The 20,650-nt window shown below is 47.6% G+C and overlaps 1 protein-coding gene across 11 annotated transcripts in view; it reads left to right on the top strand.

Annotated features, from left to right (window-relative positions):
- Positions 1-20,199, top strand: part of RASGEF1B (RasGEF domain family member 1B) — a 699,030-nt gene extending 678,831 nt beyond the window's left edge. For 6 of the 11 annotated variants that reach the window (XM_021100308.1, XM_021100304.1, XM_021100306.1 and 3 more), the window contains 9 exons: positions 2,258-2,470; positions 2,954-3,028; positions 4,573-4,668; positions 4,783-4,885; positions 6,378-6,457; positions 7,515-7,610; positions 13,160-13,255; positions 13,931-14,054; positions 15,550-20,199. In XM_021100308.1, the coding sequence (XP_020955967.1) occupies positions 2,258-2,470; positions 2,954-3,028; positions 4,573-4,668; positions 4,783-4,885; positions 6,378-6,457; positions 7,515-7,610; positions 13,160-13,255; positions 13,931-14,054; positions 15,550-15,680 (1,014 nt within the window). In that variant the 3' untranslated portion in view covers positions 15,681-20,199. 11 annotated transcript variants of the gene reach the window in all.

Raw genomic sequence — 20,650 nt, forward strand, 5'->3', positions numbered from 1 at the left:
GCTTGGTTTCTCGAATGGAAGCAAATGGCAGCAGCAGACTTTTAAAAGAGGTCACATGCATATGTATTCCTTCTCTCTGTCTCTCTGTCTCTGTCTCTGTCTGTCTCTCTCACACACATGCACACTCGCACACACAGACTAGTTGTTGTTTGAATAGGATGTAGGACCCCCCTGCATCCTATTGCATACATTTCCCGTTTATATTTTGCTGCTTTTGCTCACTAGCTGAGTCCTCCACGGTGCATTCCTCTACCTCTTTCCTAAAAAATCATTTTTTAAAAAGGTATCATAGGAATTTTTCTCTGGATATGCTAGTAGAGCATTGGTTCGGACACTTAGCTGCATGTCAGAATCACTTGGGGAGCATTTATCATGACCTTTAGGACAGACGACCAAAGAGACATTTCAAAGTTGTAGATTGTTAATGTACTCAAGCGGATGGAAGCAGAAAAAGCAAGGGAAGTGGGGATGAGGAATTTATTTTCAGTTTATTTTTATCGAGGTATAATTGACCTGTAACATTATGTTAGTGTCAGGTATACAACGTAATGAGTCAGTACGTGTATATTTTGCAGAATGATCACCATAAGGCTGGTGAACATGTCACCTTCCATAGTGACAACATTTTTTTCTTGTGATAGCTTTCAAGATCTGCTCTCTTAGGGACTTTGAGATACACAATACAACTCTAATAACTGTAGTCGCCATGCTGTACTTGACAACCCACAACTCAGGTATTTCGTAACTGGAAGTTTCCGCCTTTCAACCCGCCTCACCCATTTTGCTCACCCCCAGTGAGAGATTTAAAAGAGCCCTCGATTCGGCTTCACTGCTTCAAATTCCCAAAAAAGAGGCCTTCTCTTTGCGTGGATACCCATAACGCTGCGTGGAAGACAGGTTCTTTGAAAGCTCAGTTTTTTAAACATTGGGGTATCGCACTAGTGACTTTAGGGTGGTCTGTGACTATAGAGAGGGGGAAAGGCCATCGAATGGACCGGTTCACAGAACTCGGTGAGTCTACACCAGACAGAGACGAAGGAAAGAAAGGAGGCTGTGTGTGCCTTTGGAGCCCTGCTCATTTCCGGACGTGTTTGTCATTTTCCTCGGCTGAAGTGTGCCGGTGTCTGTTCACTGGAAGTTTTGTAACATGCCCCGGTAAACCAGATTAGCTCTGTAAACATGTTCAGATGATCTCAGAAAAGGATATTGTGGTACTTTGGGAAAAGGAGCTGATTAGTCAGTGACGCATGAGCGCAGGGCTTTCACCCGTAAATTCGCTGGACCGTCCCCCTTTGGAGCTTTTAACCTAAGGACACGTTGGCGCTGAAGCAGGCTGCGCGCCTCTCTGATTCGGGCATCACAATCTGCCCAGAAGGAGAAGCGTGCGTTTGGCAACTTCCGACCTGGAAGGACTGCCTACCTGACAGCATGACCATTGTGCCCTAGGGCTTGGTTGATTGTGGAGCTATTTCTTGGGCTTACCTATTTGAAAGGTTAAGAGATGGACATTTATCTGTACTGCACACACTGCTTTTAAAACCAGTTTCTCACGTGTCGTGGCTGTAGCGCGATGTGGTAACAAGCAAGTGGCAGCTGATGGTAGCATTACGGGGGAGTTGCCGAGTGTAAAGGTTGGCGGTGGCTGTTAGCACTGCCTCACGAATGCGGAGGAAATGGGCACGAGCCCAGTGGAGATCAGACACCAAAGGGAATCTCCGCTGCTTTTCTTGTTACACGTGGAAGTCAGGAAGCTGGGGGGTGAGCGGGAAGTACTGGTGTGTTTCTACAGGTAGCTGTCTGTGCCCTTGGTGCACCAATGACATTGGGAAGGATGAAAGTGGGGCAGTGAGGAAGGTGGCCCTAAAGAAAAAGTGTTAGGAAAAGGATGCTCTGACTTGAGATGACCGCACTGGAACCCACCAGAGGAAAACCAGTACATTCCCGTGTCAGCTCGGAGAACACTGGCCGTATGTGGTTCCTGTGGTACCGGCTCATCCAAACGTCCCTGCAGTGTTGTCCTGGCCCAGTTCGAATGGTGCTGTCTAGAGCCTCCTGAGAAAAGAGCTAACTCTTACAGGTCTGAAAAGATACCTTGTGTGAAAGCGTCTCTGTTCACGTGTTGGAGGGGAGCGCCGACTGCCCTCGTCAAGGTGCTTCTCTCCAACATCAAGGCGACATCGTTGGAGCCCAGAGTTTGCACCGTGGTGCCCGTAGGCCCGCCGGGCGAGGCGTTAACCCTTTGCTTATCCCCTGGCAGACGTACAGGAAGAATGTGCAGCAGATGATGCAGTGTCTGATCCGCAAGCTCGCCGCGCTCAGCCAGTACGAGGAGATCCTGGCAAAAATCAGCTCCACGTCTACAGATCGGCTCACGGTCCTCAAGGCCAAGCCACAGTCCATACAGAGGGGCGTCCTCACCATCTGCAGTGACCCCTACACGCTGGCCCAGCAGCTGACTCACATAGAGCTGGTGAGGCCATTGGCGTCCTCGTCCCTTAGCACCCAGACTCGCTCTGCCTCGGCACCCGGGCGGTGTGTTGTCAGCAGGCAGCTCAAGGGAGGCTTTAACCCAAGTGGGAAGCAGTCTGTGAAATCGCTGGAACGTGTGTTGTTTAGACATTTGAGTATGAATCTCTCTGGGATTCTGGGAATTTGCTTGAAGATAAATACTTAGCGAGACTGAAGAGCAAAGGGTTTATTGACCCTGCTCGTCTTCCCCCCCTCATTAATTTTCCCAGCTCTCTCAGCCTTTCCCCCTCTGCTGGGTGTGGCGTTGACCCGAGCAGAAAACCGCCTGTGCTCAGACCTTGCGGATGGCGACTTTGGCGCTGAGGGTTCGAGGCTCATTTTACCGGCTGCGTTTACAAAGGAGGGTAGCGTCACTAGATGGAGTGGAAAGACTGTTTCTTCTCCTTGCCTTTAATACCGTTGACCTGTTGCGTTTGTGTTTCAGGAGAGGCTGAATTATATTGGCCCAGAAGAATTCGTTCAGGCGTTTGTGCAGAAGGACCCTTTGGACAATGACAAGGTAATTGGTCTGCCTAGCGGTCAGCCCGACACTGGAAGTGGAATTCTTTAACCTATGATAGTGGGTAGAGAGATGGAGGTTGGAACAGTTTTGGTTTATGTTTTAAAATTAGGGAGTTCCCACTGTGGCTAAGTGGCTTAAGACCCTGACTCATATCGGTGAGGACCCAGGTTCAATCCCCAACCTCATTCATGGGCTAAAGATCCAACGTTGCCACGAGCTGAGGCATCAGGCCTTGGATGGATCCGGCATGGCTGTGGCTGTAGTGTAGGCTGCCAGCTGCAGCTCCAATTCAGGCCCTAGCCTGGGAATTTCCATATGCCACAGCTGTGGCCTTAGAAAGATACATAAATAGTAAATAAATAAATAATCAGAAGGGTTTTTTCCTTTTCGTTAGCCATGACTGATTCGTTGCATTTTTCTCGAACTTGGGATCCAAGTTCCTTGACAATATTCTTACCCTTTCACCAGCTTTTAGCCTCTTCTTCCTCTTTGTTGGGAAATTTCATAAGCAAGTAGACGCAGGCGTCTGTAGCGATGAAGATAGGCGATAAAAGGGTAATGGTTTTAGCAGACTAAGCCAGAAAGCAAATTGGGGAGAATGCTCTGTGTGTGACTCAACCGTAAGAGGGCCGGGAAGGCAGGAGACACACCCGGGGCTCTGAAGACAGGTCTTTAAGGCCTCTTGTTTCAAGGGAAATCCCTCCTGACAGGTTTATTGCCTGAGTGCAGCCCACACGTAAAGACCGCGTGGACTGTAAAATCGGTGTACACACAGAAGAAAATTTCCCCCCACTGACCTTCAGAAGTCTTTCAAATTATTGGGCAAAGTCTACAGGACCCGCTCCTGAGAGCCCCCCCCCCCCCCGTTGGGCGGAGGGGCAGCAGCTGTGTTCCGTCCTTAGAATAGTTTCACTCGGCCAGGAAGCAGAAGATTAGATTTTGCAATAGGAGGCTAGTGGCCTTTTCTGTTTGTTTGTTTCGTTTGGAAGGAAGGAAAGAGGGGTGTGATTAGCCTGTGCAGACTTGACCTTGAGCTGCCAGATGAGCTTAACGTCTCGCTTGTGAACAACGTGTCCCTGCCCTCCGAGGACCAGGACGGTAGAGACTAACGTTTATCTGCCTTGGAGGCATCTCGTTTCTCTACGCAACGTTCCAAACTTCTGTCCTAAGCTTCGTTTTAAGAGAAAACATTCCTGCCCTCTGCACGCCCAGCGTCTCCTTGCTGGGTGGATGCCAGTCGGTGTTCACTGATGAGTCCGGGTTGTTTTGGAAGGCAGCCAAGAGCCCCCTTTTATTTTTGAATGGTGCTTCTGAGGGCAGTGCCCACCCTGAGCAGCTGCGTTTCCCGGGGGAGAAGGGCCCTGTCAGGACGGCCGCAGAATAGGTTTCCAAGCCCCCCCACTTCCTGTCGCTGCCCACCCCGTCGCCCTCTGGGCCGCCTTCCTGATCTCCAGACTGAGAGTAAAGGCCCACGTCTGACGAGAGCGAGAGGCTTCTCCTTTTTTCCTCCAACTCATCTGCTCACTCGACGTTCTCTCTAGAGTTGCTACAGTGAACGGAAGAAAACACGCAGCTTGGAGGCTTACGTGGAGTGGTTTAACCGCCTCAGCTACTTGGTTGCCACGGAAATCTGCATGGTGAGAACATGCCTTTTGCCTTTGCTCAAGCTCCCTGTAGGGTGTTTTCATTCGGGTCTCACCTCTGCGGCCCGCACGTCGGATAACTGCCCTCCCTTTCCATTTGCTCTACAGCCTGTAAAGAAGAAGCACCGAGCAAGGATGATCGAGTATTTCATTGACGTGGCTCGGGAGTGTTTCAACATCGGCAACTTTAATTCCTTGATGGCAATAATCTGTGAGTCCCTTGTTTTTGTAGGTCCTGTGAAATGCCGCCACTAAAAACGTACAAATAATGCAGCTTGGTTCATGAAAACGGTACTCTTTAAGCGAGACTTGTTTCAGAATGTTCAGGATGCTTTTATGTAAAAACATCCGTACAAGTCGGTATAATTTTTTTTAAGCACACAAGAATTCATGGAATACATTTAGTCAGTTTATCCCTGTCTGATTATTTATCTATAAAAGCTTATAAGCGAGAGATGTATCTAACGTTCCCCGAACATTTACCTTTAAGAGCTTAAAGTGAGATATTTGTCTAAGTTAGGGCTTTGGAAAGTGCTTAGGCAGCTTGTGTGTTAAGCATCACGGAAATACATGATCTGAGACTAAATCAGATGATCCCGTCAGGAGGACCAGAGGGTGGCCTGAGAAACAGAGACATTTTCTGAGCACCTGTGTTCCTAGGAGCGCTTATCACCCACTGGCCTTATCAGCCTCGTGTATAAACTTTGCTCTCCCGCCATCATGGGGATTTTAATGCCGGTGACCACTCGTTCTGTACACATAGGGCATATGGGGTGACGCTGTGCCTTGGTTCTGCCAGTTTCTGTCTGTTTTCTTGCCGTAATTACTGATAATGACTTATTTAAAATATCCTGGTTTATATGATAAATGATTAGCTGTCCTATACATTGTAGGTACTCAGGAAATATGAGGCCATTTACCACTTACCCGACTCCTTTGAGTCAAGGTCAGTTCGAAGCCAGAGAATCCCCCATCGTTCAATAACTTTGATTTTAATAAACCCCCCAATTCTTTTTTCCATTAAAATTGTTTTTGTTTTTTTTTTTCGACTTTGTCTCCGGCATCAGCATACTGGCCAGGCTTCAGCTCTTTATCTGGGTTACCCCGTGAAAACTGTGCACAGAAAGGTCATTGAAACCAGGGACCTGAAAGGCCCATAGTCTAGTTACTAGATTATTTAATTTCCCACTTAGCCTGCGAAGAAAACGTCAGGGCAAAAATCCACATCCCGGGAGAAAGTGTTTGTAATACACCTAAAAGAACTCGTACTCGGAATCTATAAAGGACCCGACAAAGCAATATAAGTAGACAGATGACCCAGGGAAAATGGTGAAACACATGGACATTTCACAGGAGAAAATATACAGCTGGATAGTGTAGAAAAAGGGGCTCCATGTCATTAGTCATTGGAGAAAATACGGATTAAAGTTAAAACCACAGTGGGACATAGCCTTTCACACCCCGGGGGGACTGACCCTGAGAAGACTGGTTGAACCGAGTGTCGCTGTGGGCGTGGACTGGCTGGCATTTGCGGGCACGGGGGGTGGGGGGCGGGTGCCATGGGCCACTCCTCCGAAAAATTGTTTGGCAGGTTTTTTTTTTAAAGTTAACTTCCTTACGGTTAATAATGACATTTTCAGAATGTACGTTAGAATGACTTCTTGTTCCTTTTTCTCTTTCTCTTCCTCCGTTTCAACTGGAAGCTGGCATGAATATGAGCCCCGTCTCTCGACTGAAGAAAACTTGGGCCAAGGTGAAGACGGCCAAGTTCGACGTTCTTGAGGTAGGCGAAGCCAGGCTGGCTGTGAAGGAACATTTCGCCCCTGGAGGGTGCAATTCCTCTGTGGGGCCTGGCCCTTGAGGAGATGGCGCCACAGAGAAGGTCCGTCTCCCTCCCCACCCAGGGGCAGGAAGGGGCCTTGGCAGGGAGGGGGAATAAGTCGGACCGCTGACGAGTCCTCTCCTGGGTAGAGGTATCCGCTTCGGGGAGCGCTAACCAAGCGGTGGTGATCCGTTAGTCGCGTCGCATTGTGTGTGCCAGGGTGGGTTTGGGTCCCGAACTGCTGGGCGTTGGATGCCAGGGCAGGCCTCCTGACCTCCCTGAGGCACAGTAGCCGGGAGAGGAGCCCCTCTGCTCATCCGTCCACCGTCCTCTAGTGAACTTAGCCAGCCCACGAGAGAGCCCTTCACACGCCATCCTGGCGGCGTAAGAACCGTGGGTAAAGGCGCTGGCCTTGGAACACGTTCACGTCCACGCACTCGTGACACGTGTGGAGCTTCGACTCTGCGATCTTTGGAGATAATAAGAAAATGTTCTTTCGGAAGTTTCCCCCCAAATTGGGAATTATCGTTGCATATATTATGTTAGACTTTATTGATACAATGCATTTCTTTCCCTTCTTGTAAGAGAGCATGTGCCCTAATTGTCGGTGATGACTTGTTACTACATGCAGAGGACAAGTTCACCACAAAGCGTCAATGCCCCTGCGGTGGCCAACCTCGCACTGACCCCTCACCCTTTGGGCGAAACCAGGAAATGGTTTCTTAGGCTGGGTTTGGCCTCTTTAAGTCTCAGCTCAGCGGTTAACCTGGAAAGAATTTGGCCTGGTTGAACATCATCGAAGCTGACATCAGCTGATATAAGTCAACAGACCTCATGACAGAAAACGTTTGTGTTCTCCTGTGTCTCATGCTTCTGCGTGTGTCGAGGCAGAAATCCTATAGGCCTCATGAGTTCCCTGACTTCTCTTGAGTTGTGTAGGTGGCCTGAAAAGGGTGGTCTGTAAACCTTCTGCAGGCGCGACGTGTGCGGTTAACGCTCTCCTCTCTTTTGTCTGCAGCATCAGATGGACCCTTCGAGCAACTTCTACAATTATCGAACAGCTCTGCGTGGGGCAGCACAAAGGTCTTTAACCGCTCATAGCAGCAGGGAAAAGGTATGTGTTTAAAGAAGTGGTATTCACGGCAGAGCTGTTTTCCTCCTGGTTATCTCGAAGCCAGTAGAAATATACCGTAGACATTTTTATTGCCAAAAGGGAAGGGGCGGGCCAGAGCAAGGGTGGGCTGCCGAAAGAGAAAGGTAACTTGGCGACCTTGGCAAATGCTATTATTGCTTTATTTAAATGATTATTTTGTAATGTGTCATCGTTGTATTTCAAGCCGTCAATTAAGTCATGTGTTAAGATGACTAACAGCATTAGAGAGTAATTTGATATAATGGAAAGCAGACATTGAAGCTCTCTCTGCCCAAGGTAGCTGACTTAAGGTAACCTTTTCTCTTAAAAGAATGAGCTTACCTCCCGTGGTTAAGTCATTTATTTTCAGAAAGTAGGTTAGTTGCCGTGGCATGTGGCCTGCTGTTGTAACTGGGTATGTGGGTGGCAGAAAAAGTACAGGGATGAGGTCGGAGGAATGAGCGATCCTTCCTTTATCAGCCCTGCTCTTCGGCAGCTTAACTTTAGCCTGGATCAGCCATGCTCCAGACTCAGAGGGCCTTTTATTGGCGCTGTTCACACACGGGGAGGAAAAGTCCCTTTGACATTTGGAGATCGTGTTATTTGAGAAGTAAACACCTGCTTACCATAAATAGGCTGATGATGGTTGCTTGATGGAAGTTGTTTGTGCTTAGAGGCTATCCATCTTTTACCTTAAACTGTATCTTCCACAAATAAAAGAAAACAGAGAGCTCCCACTGTGGCTCACTGGGTTAAGAACCCGACTAGTATCCATGAGGATGCAGGTGTGATCCCTGGCCTCACTCAGTGGGTTAAGGATCCGGCGTTGCCACAAGCAGGGGCGTACGTAGCTCTCAGATGTGGCTCGGATGGGTGGTGCTGTGACGGTGGTGTAGGCCGGCAGCTGAAGCTCTGATTCGACCCCCAGCCCTAAAAACAACAACAACAACAAAAAAAAAAAAGAAAGAAAGAAAAAGAAAAAGCGGGTAAAACATTTCAGGGCATCTCCATCACGTCCCCCCAAAAGCTTTGGCATCCATGATCTAAAATAAAAACAAACACAAAAAGAAAAACCCTGCCTTGTTAACGTGCAGAACGGCTTCTCAACAAAATCCAAAACGTCACTTCTGATCGCATTTGAGAGACATTGTAAACATGTTCATTTTTTTAAAATAAAGAAACGAGGAAGCGAGATAACCATCTCCATGTGGCCCGAGGGGGGGTCACCAGCTCTCAGATCCACTTGCCCGCATCCCTGCACTCCTGTGACCGGCCTGAGAATAATGTGATCAGAAGTGTCTGAGGCTTTGGAGAGGGAGCTGGCCCGTGGGCAGGTCGGGGCGCTGAGGCATGAAGGGCGGTGGCGGGTCCCTCTCCTGCCCCTCACCGCTGCGTGTCCCATGCGAGGCTTTCCCGGCAGGACCTCTGGGAGTGGGGGGCCCGCCTTAGCGAGCGAGAGGCTGTAGGACGTCCACCCCCCGCCCCAAGATCTCACTAAATGTTGTACTTGTGGGACTTGGAGAGCTTTTTCTAGAAAACAAGTATCTCCCTCTCGCCATCAGGTAATACATTCCGTCTGCTTTCGTTTTGTGGTTTTCTTTTTTAAACCAGTTCTGTGTGAGCATCTGGATGGCATCCTCTGGTTGATAAGGCAAAGGACATCACCCCCAATTAGTTTAGAATATATACCATTTCTTTCTCATGATTGGTCTCGAAGCCTCTGAATGAAAACATTTGGGGGTAAAATCATCTTCGTTGAAGGGAATTGGGATGCGTTTTTCTCTTTGGAGGTGAGGGTAAACTCTTCATTCCTAGGGAATCTCCTATTCTAAAGTCTTTCTGGCAACACGACTTGAGTTTGATGTGCTTGGAATGAGTTTCTGTGGCCAGGGTCGCCCACCTAAGAGTGCCACACTCTAGGACAGAGCAGACCTGCCTGTCGCCTGGGGGCTTCTAAGTGCTCTTTCAAGGGCCTTTTTTCCTATGAGTCCTCGTGTCTCTGGGCTTTTACGCACGCCGCATACAAGTGCCTGGTTTTCAGTCCTTTGACCCTGGCGTTTCGGATCGAAACTTGTTCCTGCTCATCAGCATTTTTCTAGGCGTGGCACCGATAACGCCTTTAAGGTGCAGTTGCCAAGTTTCTGAATTAAGAGCGTTGTGAAAGGAACCTGGAAAACCTCGCCCGCCAAGACGTTCCCCCACCAAAGGTCTTCACTGAGGGACTCTCGGAGGCCAGACGCTTGCCCCAGTGGGCCGCCCCCACGTCCCCCTTGCCTCTGGAAGTCCGAAGTCGTTGCAGTCCCCCGATTTTCGCTGCAGATCGCAGGGAACTCTCCGAGAGGAGAGGGGAGGTCGAGGGAGGCCCTGAGCCTCTGTCTGGCGTGTGGGCGGAGGGAACCGCAGGCATGTGCACCTGAGGGAGATTATTCTGCTCTGTGTTCTCGTGAGAGTGGCCCGGGCAATTCATGGTGAATCGGTGCAGCCGCTCCACGTCTGGGCCTTCATCCAGGGGCATCAAAACCACCACGTAACTAGGAGAGTTACATGCACCCCCGTGCTCATCCCAGCCGTGTTTACAAAGCCAGGGTATAGAAACAACCCGAGGGAATGAATGAAGAAGTGGTGGCATCCGTACACACACACGCGCATATACACGAAGGAGGTATATAATGGATTATTCAGCTGGCGAAATGAACGCCGTCTTGCCGTTGTGACAACACGGTGAATCTGGAAGGCACTTTACCAAGTGGAATAAATGAGACTGACAACGGCAAATACTGTATTATCTTTTTACAGGTGAAATCTAAACGCGTATATATATATATACACACACACACACCCATATATATAACATATTTAATATAACATTAAATATATATTGTACATTTATATATGTAATACAAGTATATATAATACATATACATTTACATACTGTTTATGTGACACACGCATATAACATATATTATATATATATTTGAAGAAACAAGCTTATAGATATAAAGAACAGATTGGTGGTTGCCAGAGGCAGAGAGCAGAAGATGAGGGTCGTGGGTAAACTGTGTTCGTTTATTTAGTTTGAGTAAGTTTTATTTTAAAAAGTCGTGGATTCCATGGCAGCACCATGAATGCAAAAATCACACAAGGTGTAGCCTCCGCCGCCCAGCTGGGAGCACATGACCTGAACGTAGGAAACGTTTACTGTCAAGGTGAGACGGTGGGTGACCCCCCACCTGGATCTCACAGCCTAGCCCTACGGAACAAAGCACAGAACCCGAGTTCTTAAAAGCTGTTATGCCAGGCAGATGTTACATCTTGATTGTAATTCCGGCCTCCCATTTCTTTTGACGATGCATCAGTCATATTTGTGCCCTTGTCTGGGGCCCATTGGTTTTTGGGGACAACTTCATTGAGGTCAAACCTCAGTGATTTAATTTAACCCTCACCAAACTCAGTGAGGTAGCTGCTGTTGTTCCCATTTGAAAGTGAGGCAACTAGGCTTTCTTCGTTTGTTGGCCTTATACCAGGGGTTGGCAGGCGTTCTCTTTTAGGAGCCAAATCATAAACACATCAGGCTTAGCAAACATACGCTTTCTCTTGCAACTACTCAGCTCTGGGGTAGCCACTCAGACGCAGACGCAGACGATATGCAGATGTATGAATGAGCAGGGCCGTTTCCCAGGAAGCTGTCTGGACCCTGGCCTTTTAACTTCATCTAATGTCATGCTCATGACGGATTATTCTCTGGCTGTTTCCCCAGCCTTTAAAAAACATAAAATGTATGAGTCCGCGGCCGTTCCAGAACAGGTGGTGAGGTGGGCTGGCTGGCCCGAGGGCCATGGTTGGCAGCCTCCTGGCTTGTACGGCCAGTCGGTTGTGGAGCCACGTTGGAGCCTGAGGTGTGGCAGAGCCAGAGCCCCGCACCTCTCAGCCACAGGTGGTCCCGCAAGGGAGCGAGGGTCGGGTGCGCCTCACCCCTTTGATGATGGCGGTTTAGCTCTGAAGTAATAGGGCAGCAGCCAGTCGTATTCGAAGGAGAAGGTAACGGGGGATCTTTACAAATCCAGTGTGGAGACCTCCAGGCGGTAGAAAATGATGTATTAGTGACGTAATAGCATATACGATTATAAAGTCTATTCAAAAGGCTGTCGACACCCAAGGTTCACTTTGGCTATTTTCAGAGATCAAGGAAACAAAAATAATCAAAGCCTCTTTTCTTAATGAGCCTAAACGTCTGTTTTCCAGACCGTCCCTTCATCTCATAAATGTACCACATGAGTCATAAGCTCCGGGAAACTTCCAAAACCTGCTCTTGGGTAAACAGCACAGGCCCACAGTTTGTGTTGTAGCAAATACAGCACCTTCAAAAGCAGGTTGGCATTTGAGAGAAAGTAGAAGTTACAAGGTGGAAGAATGTAGAGCTTTGTTCTTTTTTTTTTTTTTTTTTTTTGTCTTTTTAGGGACACATGCTAGTTCCCAGGCTAGGGGGCGAATTAGAGCTGCAGCTGCCGGCCTACACCACAGCCACAGCAATGCAGGATCTGAGCCGTGTCTGCGACCTACACCACAGCTCACAGCAACACCGGATCCTTAACCCACTGAGTGAGGCCAGGGATCGAACCCGCAACCTCATGGATACTATGTCGGGTTTGTTTCCACTGCACCACAACGAGAGCTCCGAGCTTTGCTCTTTGTTCATTCTTGGCTTAGTAGGACGTAGGGTACTTTCACAGAGGTTATTATTTTGCGTGAACTAATTAAATACCATCATATCAAACCCAAAGATGTGAGGCAGGCAAGTCTTACTCAACAAGGCTCATTGTGTTTTAAACAACCCTCCCTTTGAATGTACACATTCACGTTCCTCCTTCCCGTGGGCCTGCCCGACACCGCGCTGAGCGAGGTGCTGCTTTGTGGTTGCCCACGAGAGCAGGTACTGACTTGCTCTGTCACCCGAAGGCCAGGTTTGCTCAATAGGAAGATTGTAGCAATTATTACCGAAAACTCTGAGCTCTCCTGTTATCTTGAAAAGTGTCTTCCGTGGTGAAATAAAATGTTCATCTAAAAAAGAAGGTCCCATAAAAACGTAGATGTCTAAATGATAGAAAACAAGACAGATCCTGGCCGAGCGGCAGGCATACACCTTAAACTCTTGATACCTGCGCCGGCGTATTCCGTTAATATTTTGTTCTAAGGATTTGCTGAATGTGAAAAGCAAGCGTTCTTTTAGATTGTTTGTCCTTGGGGTACAGCTAGAGCGTTCCGATGTCATCATATGCTATTGCACTGGGAAGAAGAGGGGAAACTAGCCACGTGAAACCCTCTGCCTCCCAGGGCCACCTGTCTTTGCTGTTGTTAACGGTATTTGCATGTTCAGCACAATTCTGTGGGAAAGGTAAACTGTACCTGTCTTCATTAATCGTAGCCTATAACGTGATGCAGAGCTCGTATTGTTCGTTAACCTCTTGTGTTGTTTGACGAGAGACTCAGTGTTGATTTGCCCAAAACAAACCGGAATCTTTTGTTTTCTCTAGATTGTGATACCATTCTTCAGTCTTTTAATCAAAGATATTTATTTCCTCAATGAAGGCTGTGCTAACCGCCTTCCCAATGGCCACGTCAACTTCGAGGTAAGGGTAGGCTGCAAAGATCTGAGCACAGAGAGGGACTAGCCTCTTTCCTACTCATTTGTAAGAAAAGGACAGTACTAAATAGAATAAATTAGCTGCATCTTTTTTTTTTTTTTCTTTTTTTGCCACCCCATGGCTTAGGGAGTTCCCAGGACAGGGATCAGATCAGAGTCGCAGTTGCCCCGGGCACAGTTGCAGCCTAGACCTAGCCACAGCAGCCACCCCGGGTGCTTTAACTCACTGTGCTGGGCTGGGGATCGAACTTGCATCCTTGGGGGCGCAGAGATGCTGCCAATCTTGTTGTGCCGTCGTGGGAACTCACTCACCGTTATTATTAATTACCATCCAGAGTTAGCTGAGTAAACTTTTGTGTTTCCCTAGAAAATATCTATACCTAGTATTTTGGGGGTTTTTTTTTGTTTTTTTACCTCAGCCTTCAGTGGCTGGATGTGGGGTCTCAGTTCCCACACCAGGGACCGAACCGTGGTGAGAGCACTGAGTCCTAAGCACTAGACCACCGGGGAACTCCCATCCATGCCTAGTTTCTATTAACTGAAGGAAATTAGGTCGTTCGGAAGATTAAAAGCCAGCAGAGGACAGTAAATGGAGTCGACTCCTCCACGCTCACGATTTTTAGTAACTGCCTTTGCATTCTTTCGTTTTATTCTTTTCTAGAAATTTTGGGAACTGGCCAAGCAAGTGAGCGAGTTCATGACGTGGAAACAAGTGGAGTGTCCGTTTGAGAGGGACCGGAAGATCTTGCAGTACCTGCTCACGGTCCCCGTCTTCAGCGAGGACGGTGGGTAGCCTGCTGGCCCCGAGCATCCGCAGACCCTCCGGCCCGAACTCAGCGAGTACATGCCTGGTGCCTCACGTACGAGGAGGCAGGCCTTCTGACCTCTTCCATCGTCAGATATGACCTATCCCTAAACTTATCCCATATGACTTATATCCCATATGACTTATCCCTAAACTGCTGCAGTCAGGCACTCGCTACTTAGCCAAGAAGAGTCATTTCTGTCTTTAAACATTCCCCATAATATTAGATCTGCAAAGCTTTGGGCACAAATAGAAAGTTTTTGAAGGGTTTTTTTTTTTTTCCCCTTGTTTGGGTTTGCATTAATGCAGAAAAAAGGTGTGTTGCAGTATGTCGATATGCAAGGTAACGTGAAAAACAAAACAGCTCATGGCTACCTCCTGCTGTTTGAAAAAGTGCTATAACGTCTTGACCTGTTAAAATACTAGGGAATTTGATGCAGAAACACTGATTATGTACAGAAAAAAAAAATGATGAGAAGTTTAAAGTTTGTAGAAGACTTGGGGATTGATTCTATCGATCTGTTATATCTTAATGTTATAGAAATCAACAGCATTATTAACTGTTTCTCATAGTAGATCGATAGTGTTTGGGAGAGCGGCTAAAGAACATTCTGAATTATATGACCCATTCCAGAGGGGGCTTGATTGTTATGAACCTCTACAAACAGGATTAATAACAAGCTTTTAAATCTTTGGACCACTTTTTGACTTAAAATTAAAGAGAAAAACATTAGAAGGATGAAAAGTATAATAACAAGCTTTTAAATCTTTGGACTACTTTTTGACTCTAAAGAGAAGAACATTAGAAGGATGAAAAATTGGCCGAGACAATCTGGCTTTTTACCTGCTAAAAAGTCTTAAAAATTGGGCTGAGTTCCTGTTGTGGCTCAGCAAGTTAAAAACCTGAAAGAGTCTCCCTGAGGATGTGGGTTTGATCCCTGGCCCCACTCAGTGGGTTAAGGATCCAGTGTTGCCTTGAGCTGCAGTGTAGGTCACTGATGCAGCTCGGATCTGGCGTGGCTGTGACTGTGACGTAGGCTGGCAGCTGTAGCTCCAGTTCAACCCCTAGCCTGGGAACTTCCACATGCTGCGAGGGTGGCTGTAAAAAGAAAAAGAAAAAAAAAATTGAGCTTGAAGGGAAGGCTCCCCTTCTCACCCCCCTCTTTGTAAAACAAAGTTGAGAGTACGGTGGCTCCCGTGGGTTGCACTTTGGAGCATCTTTGGCCTCCTAAATTGTTTAGTTAACCAGGTGCCTTTGTGGCCTGGAGACCCTTGGGTTTTTGTTGAGCCGGTCAGTCGGGGCAGAGTGGTGATCTGTGTTCTTAATGAAACTGTGAAGCTTCCCATTGTGATTTGATATTTCAGAGAGTGTGTTTTGCTCCAGGGTTTGGCTCAGGTTGACCGGGGCGGGACGGGGTGGGGACCGGATCAGAAGGCTGCAGTGTTGATGTGTTCTTCCTTTTGCTCGCTTGTAGCTCTCTACCTGGCTTCCTATGAGAGTGAAGGACCTGAAAATCACATAGAGAAAGACAGGTGGAAGTCCTTAAGGTGGGTGCCCTTGCTTTTCCATGCTGCTCGAATCTCAAGATGCTGTTGCCTCAAGTGAAGGAAGCCGCGTGCCGGGCTGCGTTTTTCCAAGTCTCTGCCCCTGTCTCCTGTCAACTGAATCTTGTGGCTTGGAATCCTCATTGCCATCATTCAGTTTTACTGCTTTTTTTCTCTCTTTTTTAATACTGGCAGATATACAGTGATTCTGTTCTGCTGTCTCTTCCCTGTTATTTTATGGAATGAGGAACTGAAATTACCCCGTGGTACGTTAAAACAGGGCCCGATGCATTATCTTCATCTAAGAGATAAGAAGTTCAGATGCAATTTCTGAATAGTTCTAATACTAAAATTGTATTTGACCTGAGATGAAAGAGACCCAAGTCCCGCTGGTTCAGTAAATTTGAATGTCACTTAGCAATGAGCTCTAGGTCCCTTCTTTGGAGAGAAAGAGAAAGAGTTGGGACTTTGGAGTAATGCAGGTCTTTTCAAATTTAAAACTTCTGTTAATCAATTGGTGTTTTCAGACAAATGTACTTTCAAACAGAACTAGGGGGAGTTCCCATCGTAGCTCAGTGGTAACGTGAGGACTTGGTTCAATCTCTGAGCTCGCTCAGTGGGTTAAGCATCCGGCGTTGCCCTGAGCTGTGGTGTAGGTCACAGATGCGGCTCGGATCTGGCCTTGCTGTGTGGCTGTGGTGTAGGCCGGTGGCTGGAGTTCTGATTCAACCCCTAGCCTGGGAACTTCCATATGCCTCAGGTTCGGCCCTAAAAAGACAAAAGAAAAACCCAAAACAAACCAAATTAGGGTAGGTAAGTTTGTATTTTAACCCTTTGAGATGCCGTACTTTAGGCTGTAGTATTACTGGAATCAGCATGGCTGTGTGTGTTTCTGCTGAGAGACTCCGGGAACGTGTGCCTCTCTGTTCCACGTTGACAGGCCATTTCTCGTCTTCCTGCAGCCCTTTGGGAGCCTTCATTATACTTGATCTTGGGCTCCGTCTCATAAACCAGAGTATCTAAGATACATTTGATTGGATGTGATTTTGTTTGTTTCAAAGGAAACTTCAGGCCTTTGAGCGATTCATTGAGGAGGGATGAGGTCCAGAGGCATGAGAATTCCTGTCATTAGAACAAGGCAGAGCGAAGGCGATTGGAGATGTTTTTCGAATCCCAGACAGAAACATAAAGCTTTACATTTGGCCAATGCCTGGGAGCAAAGCAGTGCTGTTTTTGTAAGGTTTTATGTCTGCTAGGAGCACATTTGTATGGAAATTTTGTATCGCTCTGTGTTGTGTTGGTGTTGAAGCATACTGACTGCTTCCCGTTAGAGTAACAGGTGTAAACCATGAGCCCCAGAGCGCACACCTCTTGCTGGATGGAAGCTTTGGGAATTGCTCTGATGGGTCTCCCTTTTAGGTGAACCTTGCCTTCCACAGTTCTTATCTTTTTAATCCCCTTCCTGTTGAGTAAAAACATGAAGTTGGGAAAGCTCCCCTTCTAGTGCAGTGGGTTAAGGACCCATTGGTGCCGTGGCTGTGGTGCAGGCTTAATCCCTGGCCCTGGAACGTCCACCTGCCACGAGTGTGACCAAAATTAAAACAAAACAAACAAACAAACAAAAGTTCAGTCGGTTTGGCCCCGGAGTACAGCTTAGCTGTTGTTACTTTACCTACAGATGTTTTAAAAACTGGAAAACAGATAAATTGGCAATACACACGTGACCCCTGTGGTCTGCACTGCCTGTGAAATCCAGCCTTATTACAAAACCCAAAGCTACCGCATACTTCTTTTCTAGTTGTCATTCTTTTTTGATGATGATTCTTTAATGCCCTGGTCCTACTGGTTCAAGGTTCGTTTGGAAGGATTTGTAAGTCACGCGTTAACAGTCAATGTGAAAGATTAAATTATATAATCTCTCCCCATATTCGCGTATGCCCCGCACACACGGTTTGCATTTAACTTTTAACATTTGATTGGTTGACATGCGACCGAAGAGTTTAGTGAATTTCAAAATGTGACATGAAAGAGAGGGCGTGCTGTACTGGCCTGAAGGACTCAGCTCAGAAATGCTTCATAATAAAGCTTCTGGTAAAAATTCATTGCGGGCCCAGCAGTGGCACACCCGGCGTGGATGCCGGGTGAGCATATGTATGTAAGCGCAGTGAAGATGTAGTCCTGGCATCAAGGACAAGTTTCTGGAGTTCCCGTGGTGGCTCAGGGGAAACGAACCCCACCAGTAATATGAGGACTCGGGTTTGATCCCTGGCCTCACACAGTGGGTTAGGGATCCAGCGTTGCCATGGTGTAGGTTGCAGATGTGGCTCAGATCTGGTGTTGCTGTGGCTCCGGCGTAGGCCGGCAGCTGTAGCTCCTATTAGACCCCTAGCCTAGGAACCACTTTAAGCCACGGGTACAGAAGACAAAAAAGATAAAAGACAAAAGAAAAAAAAAGAATGAGAGTACCTACCTGAAAACGTGCACATATATTAGCTTTGCAGGCAGTGAGATGCTTCTCCTGCTGGTCCAAGAGCCACTCATCAGACGCTTGGGTTCAGCCGTGGCAGTGACAGATGCACCTGTGAGGGGAGACACTTTTCGTGTCGCTTGCTACTTACGTGCTCTCCCTGGGCGTGGAATAAGAACACGCTCTGATTTACTGAGCAACCCATCTGCATATATTTAAAAGCTCTTTATCATTAATGACCTTTGGTTTTTTGTGGGGTGTATGAGCACAAAGCCACTCAAGATACAGCTCTACCTGTGAACCAAGTTTTGGCCAGCTCCATTAGTACGTTTTTTCTTTTGTGGCCGTGCCCATGGCATATGGAAGTTCCCAGGCCAGGGATTGAATCCAAGCTACCCTGCAGCTGCAGCAATGCCAGATCCTGTAACCTACTGTTCTGGGCCGGGAATTGAACCTGTGCCTCCATAGACGCTGGAGCCACTACAGTCAGATTCTTAACCCACTGCTCCATAGCGGGAACTCCAGTGCGTATTTATTTTCAACGACTAGCAGTTCTCTCAGATAACCTAAAGGACTTCAATGCTTTATGTTTTCCTGTCCTTTTTAAAACCATGGAAAATCAAACTCAAAACTTGGGAAAGCTGAAACTCGTGGCAGGCGAGGCTTTGCACCTTCGTTTGGGTCATCTGCCTTCTTTATTTCTCAGGTCCAGCCTCCTGGGCAGAGTTTAATACAACATCCTCCTGGGACACCGGCTGCTTCTGCTGCTCTGTCTCGCCCGTCATCGAGGGGCTGGCCCTTGTTTCCGGGCATCTAGTGCTACAAAACAAATCACGAAGTCCCCGCCAGCAGGCTCAGCAGTTGGGGACCTCCTTCCCCACAGCTGACAGATTGACTCAGATTTTCTGAGGCTGGAATGTTCACTGAGGACCCTGGAGAAAGAATCCGCCGAAGGTCCCGGCTCTGCTGCGATCCATCTCCTGGAATTTCCATGTGAATCACAGCTCTGCACCTGGATGGAGCCTATTCTTTTGTGTGTGTGTTTTTTTTTTTTTTTTTTTTTTTTTTAATTGGTTCAACATTTGCTGCTAATGGGACTTGCCCAGCTGAGTGCTGGCTCTTAGGAAGCCCATGTTTCTTTGGTAACTTAAAGGAAAAAGGGAGAGGAGGGAGGGAAAGAAACCCCTCCACTGAGACCCCAAACCTGGGCTCCCAGGTATGGCCCAGGGGGCCCAGGCTGGCTGGATGCTGCCTGCGGACTCGGAGTCCCTGAGTGCGGCTGTGTTGTGAATTCTCCTCCTTCCTCTTCCTCCGAGGTTTTGAGTTGGCTGCTGGTTAGCAAACTCCTTTTTACCCATATAAGTTATTTAATATAATAATGAAGCTCAACACTGTGGTAGGAAAATAGCCACTAGGAAAAAAAAAAAGCAGAGTTTGTCATTGGACTGTGTCACGTTTTAGAAGGACCTTCTGTTTTCTTTGCCCTTCGGAGCCGTTGACCATGGAGCGCTGTGTTTGGCAGGTGTATTTTTCAGTAGTTGGTTTTTTTGTTGTCGTTACTTAGCTTTCCATGATGCCTACTTTTTTTTCCCTCTTGTAATTTAAATGTTCTGAATTTAAGAGTCTTGGGGGGAAAACAACCTCCATGGCCTAATGCCAATTTAATTTTTTTTAACAGACTGTTAATTTTCATTACCTTTCGGAGTCTGTTGGCAACTAAACATGTGAACAGAAAACAAATTGGAAAAGTCCTCCCCCCGCACCCCCAACCAGAGCAGAGAACCAAACACATGAAAAACATCTTGCTGTTAACTCGGAGGTCGATCTAATTGTGAAATAGTTCTCACCTCGTGAAACATCTCAGTCAGTCCATAGTTGCTCCGCCAAACAGCCGTTAGAGTTATTTACTCCGGGGAAAACTGTAGAGCAGTAACCTGTGCTGATGCAGAAAAAACCAAAACATTATGTTCAAAACAGAGATGCATCCTGACATGGTTTCGAAAACCAGAGCATATGCCTGTGCGTACGCTTCCCGCCGTCTCCGCAGACCACACGTGTCTCTCGCGTGTCCTTCTACAGCCATCTCAATATATGTGACACTCTGTGGCCAGGAGCATTGGTGTCTTTCTTTTCTTTAATGGATGGGGTGGGTGGGAAAGGGGGTGGAGGGGGAGCTGTTCTCTCAGTCATTCTCCTGGAGAGACTGGCTGAAAATACGTCTGTCCTTGGGGAAGGGGCCTTGACTATGTGCATGGGCCCCCACTTTCTGAAACGCAATCATAGTCGGCTTTTCCTAAGCAATCCTAAGGCACGTCTAAGGCTTCGGCCTGGACCGCCATCTCCAGCCTTTAGGTGTGGAACAGGCCTATTAATGACAGTGAGGATTTGGCCGAGGCCGTGTACCTAATGGGAGATTTGAACTAGACCTTCTCATTCCAGAGCCCAGCCTTTTCAGATTTCATTATAACCTTGAAGCTTACGAGGAACCTAGGGATCTGTCGCTGTGCAGATGTGGATTCCGTAGGTTTGGGGCGGGGCCTGGGCGATGCTGATGCTGCTGGTCC

This window comes from Sus scrofa, chromosome 8 (assembly GCF_000003025.6).
Source record: "Sus scrofa isolate TJ Tabasco breed Duroc chromosome 8, Sscrofa11.1, whole genome shotgun sequence".
NCBI lineage: Eukaryota > Metazoa > Chordata > Mammalia > Artiodactyla > Suidae > Sus > Sus scrofa.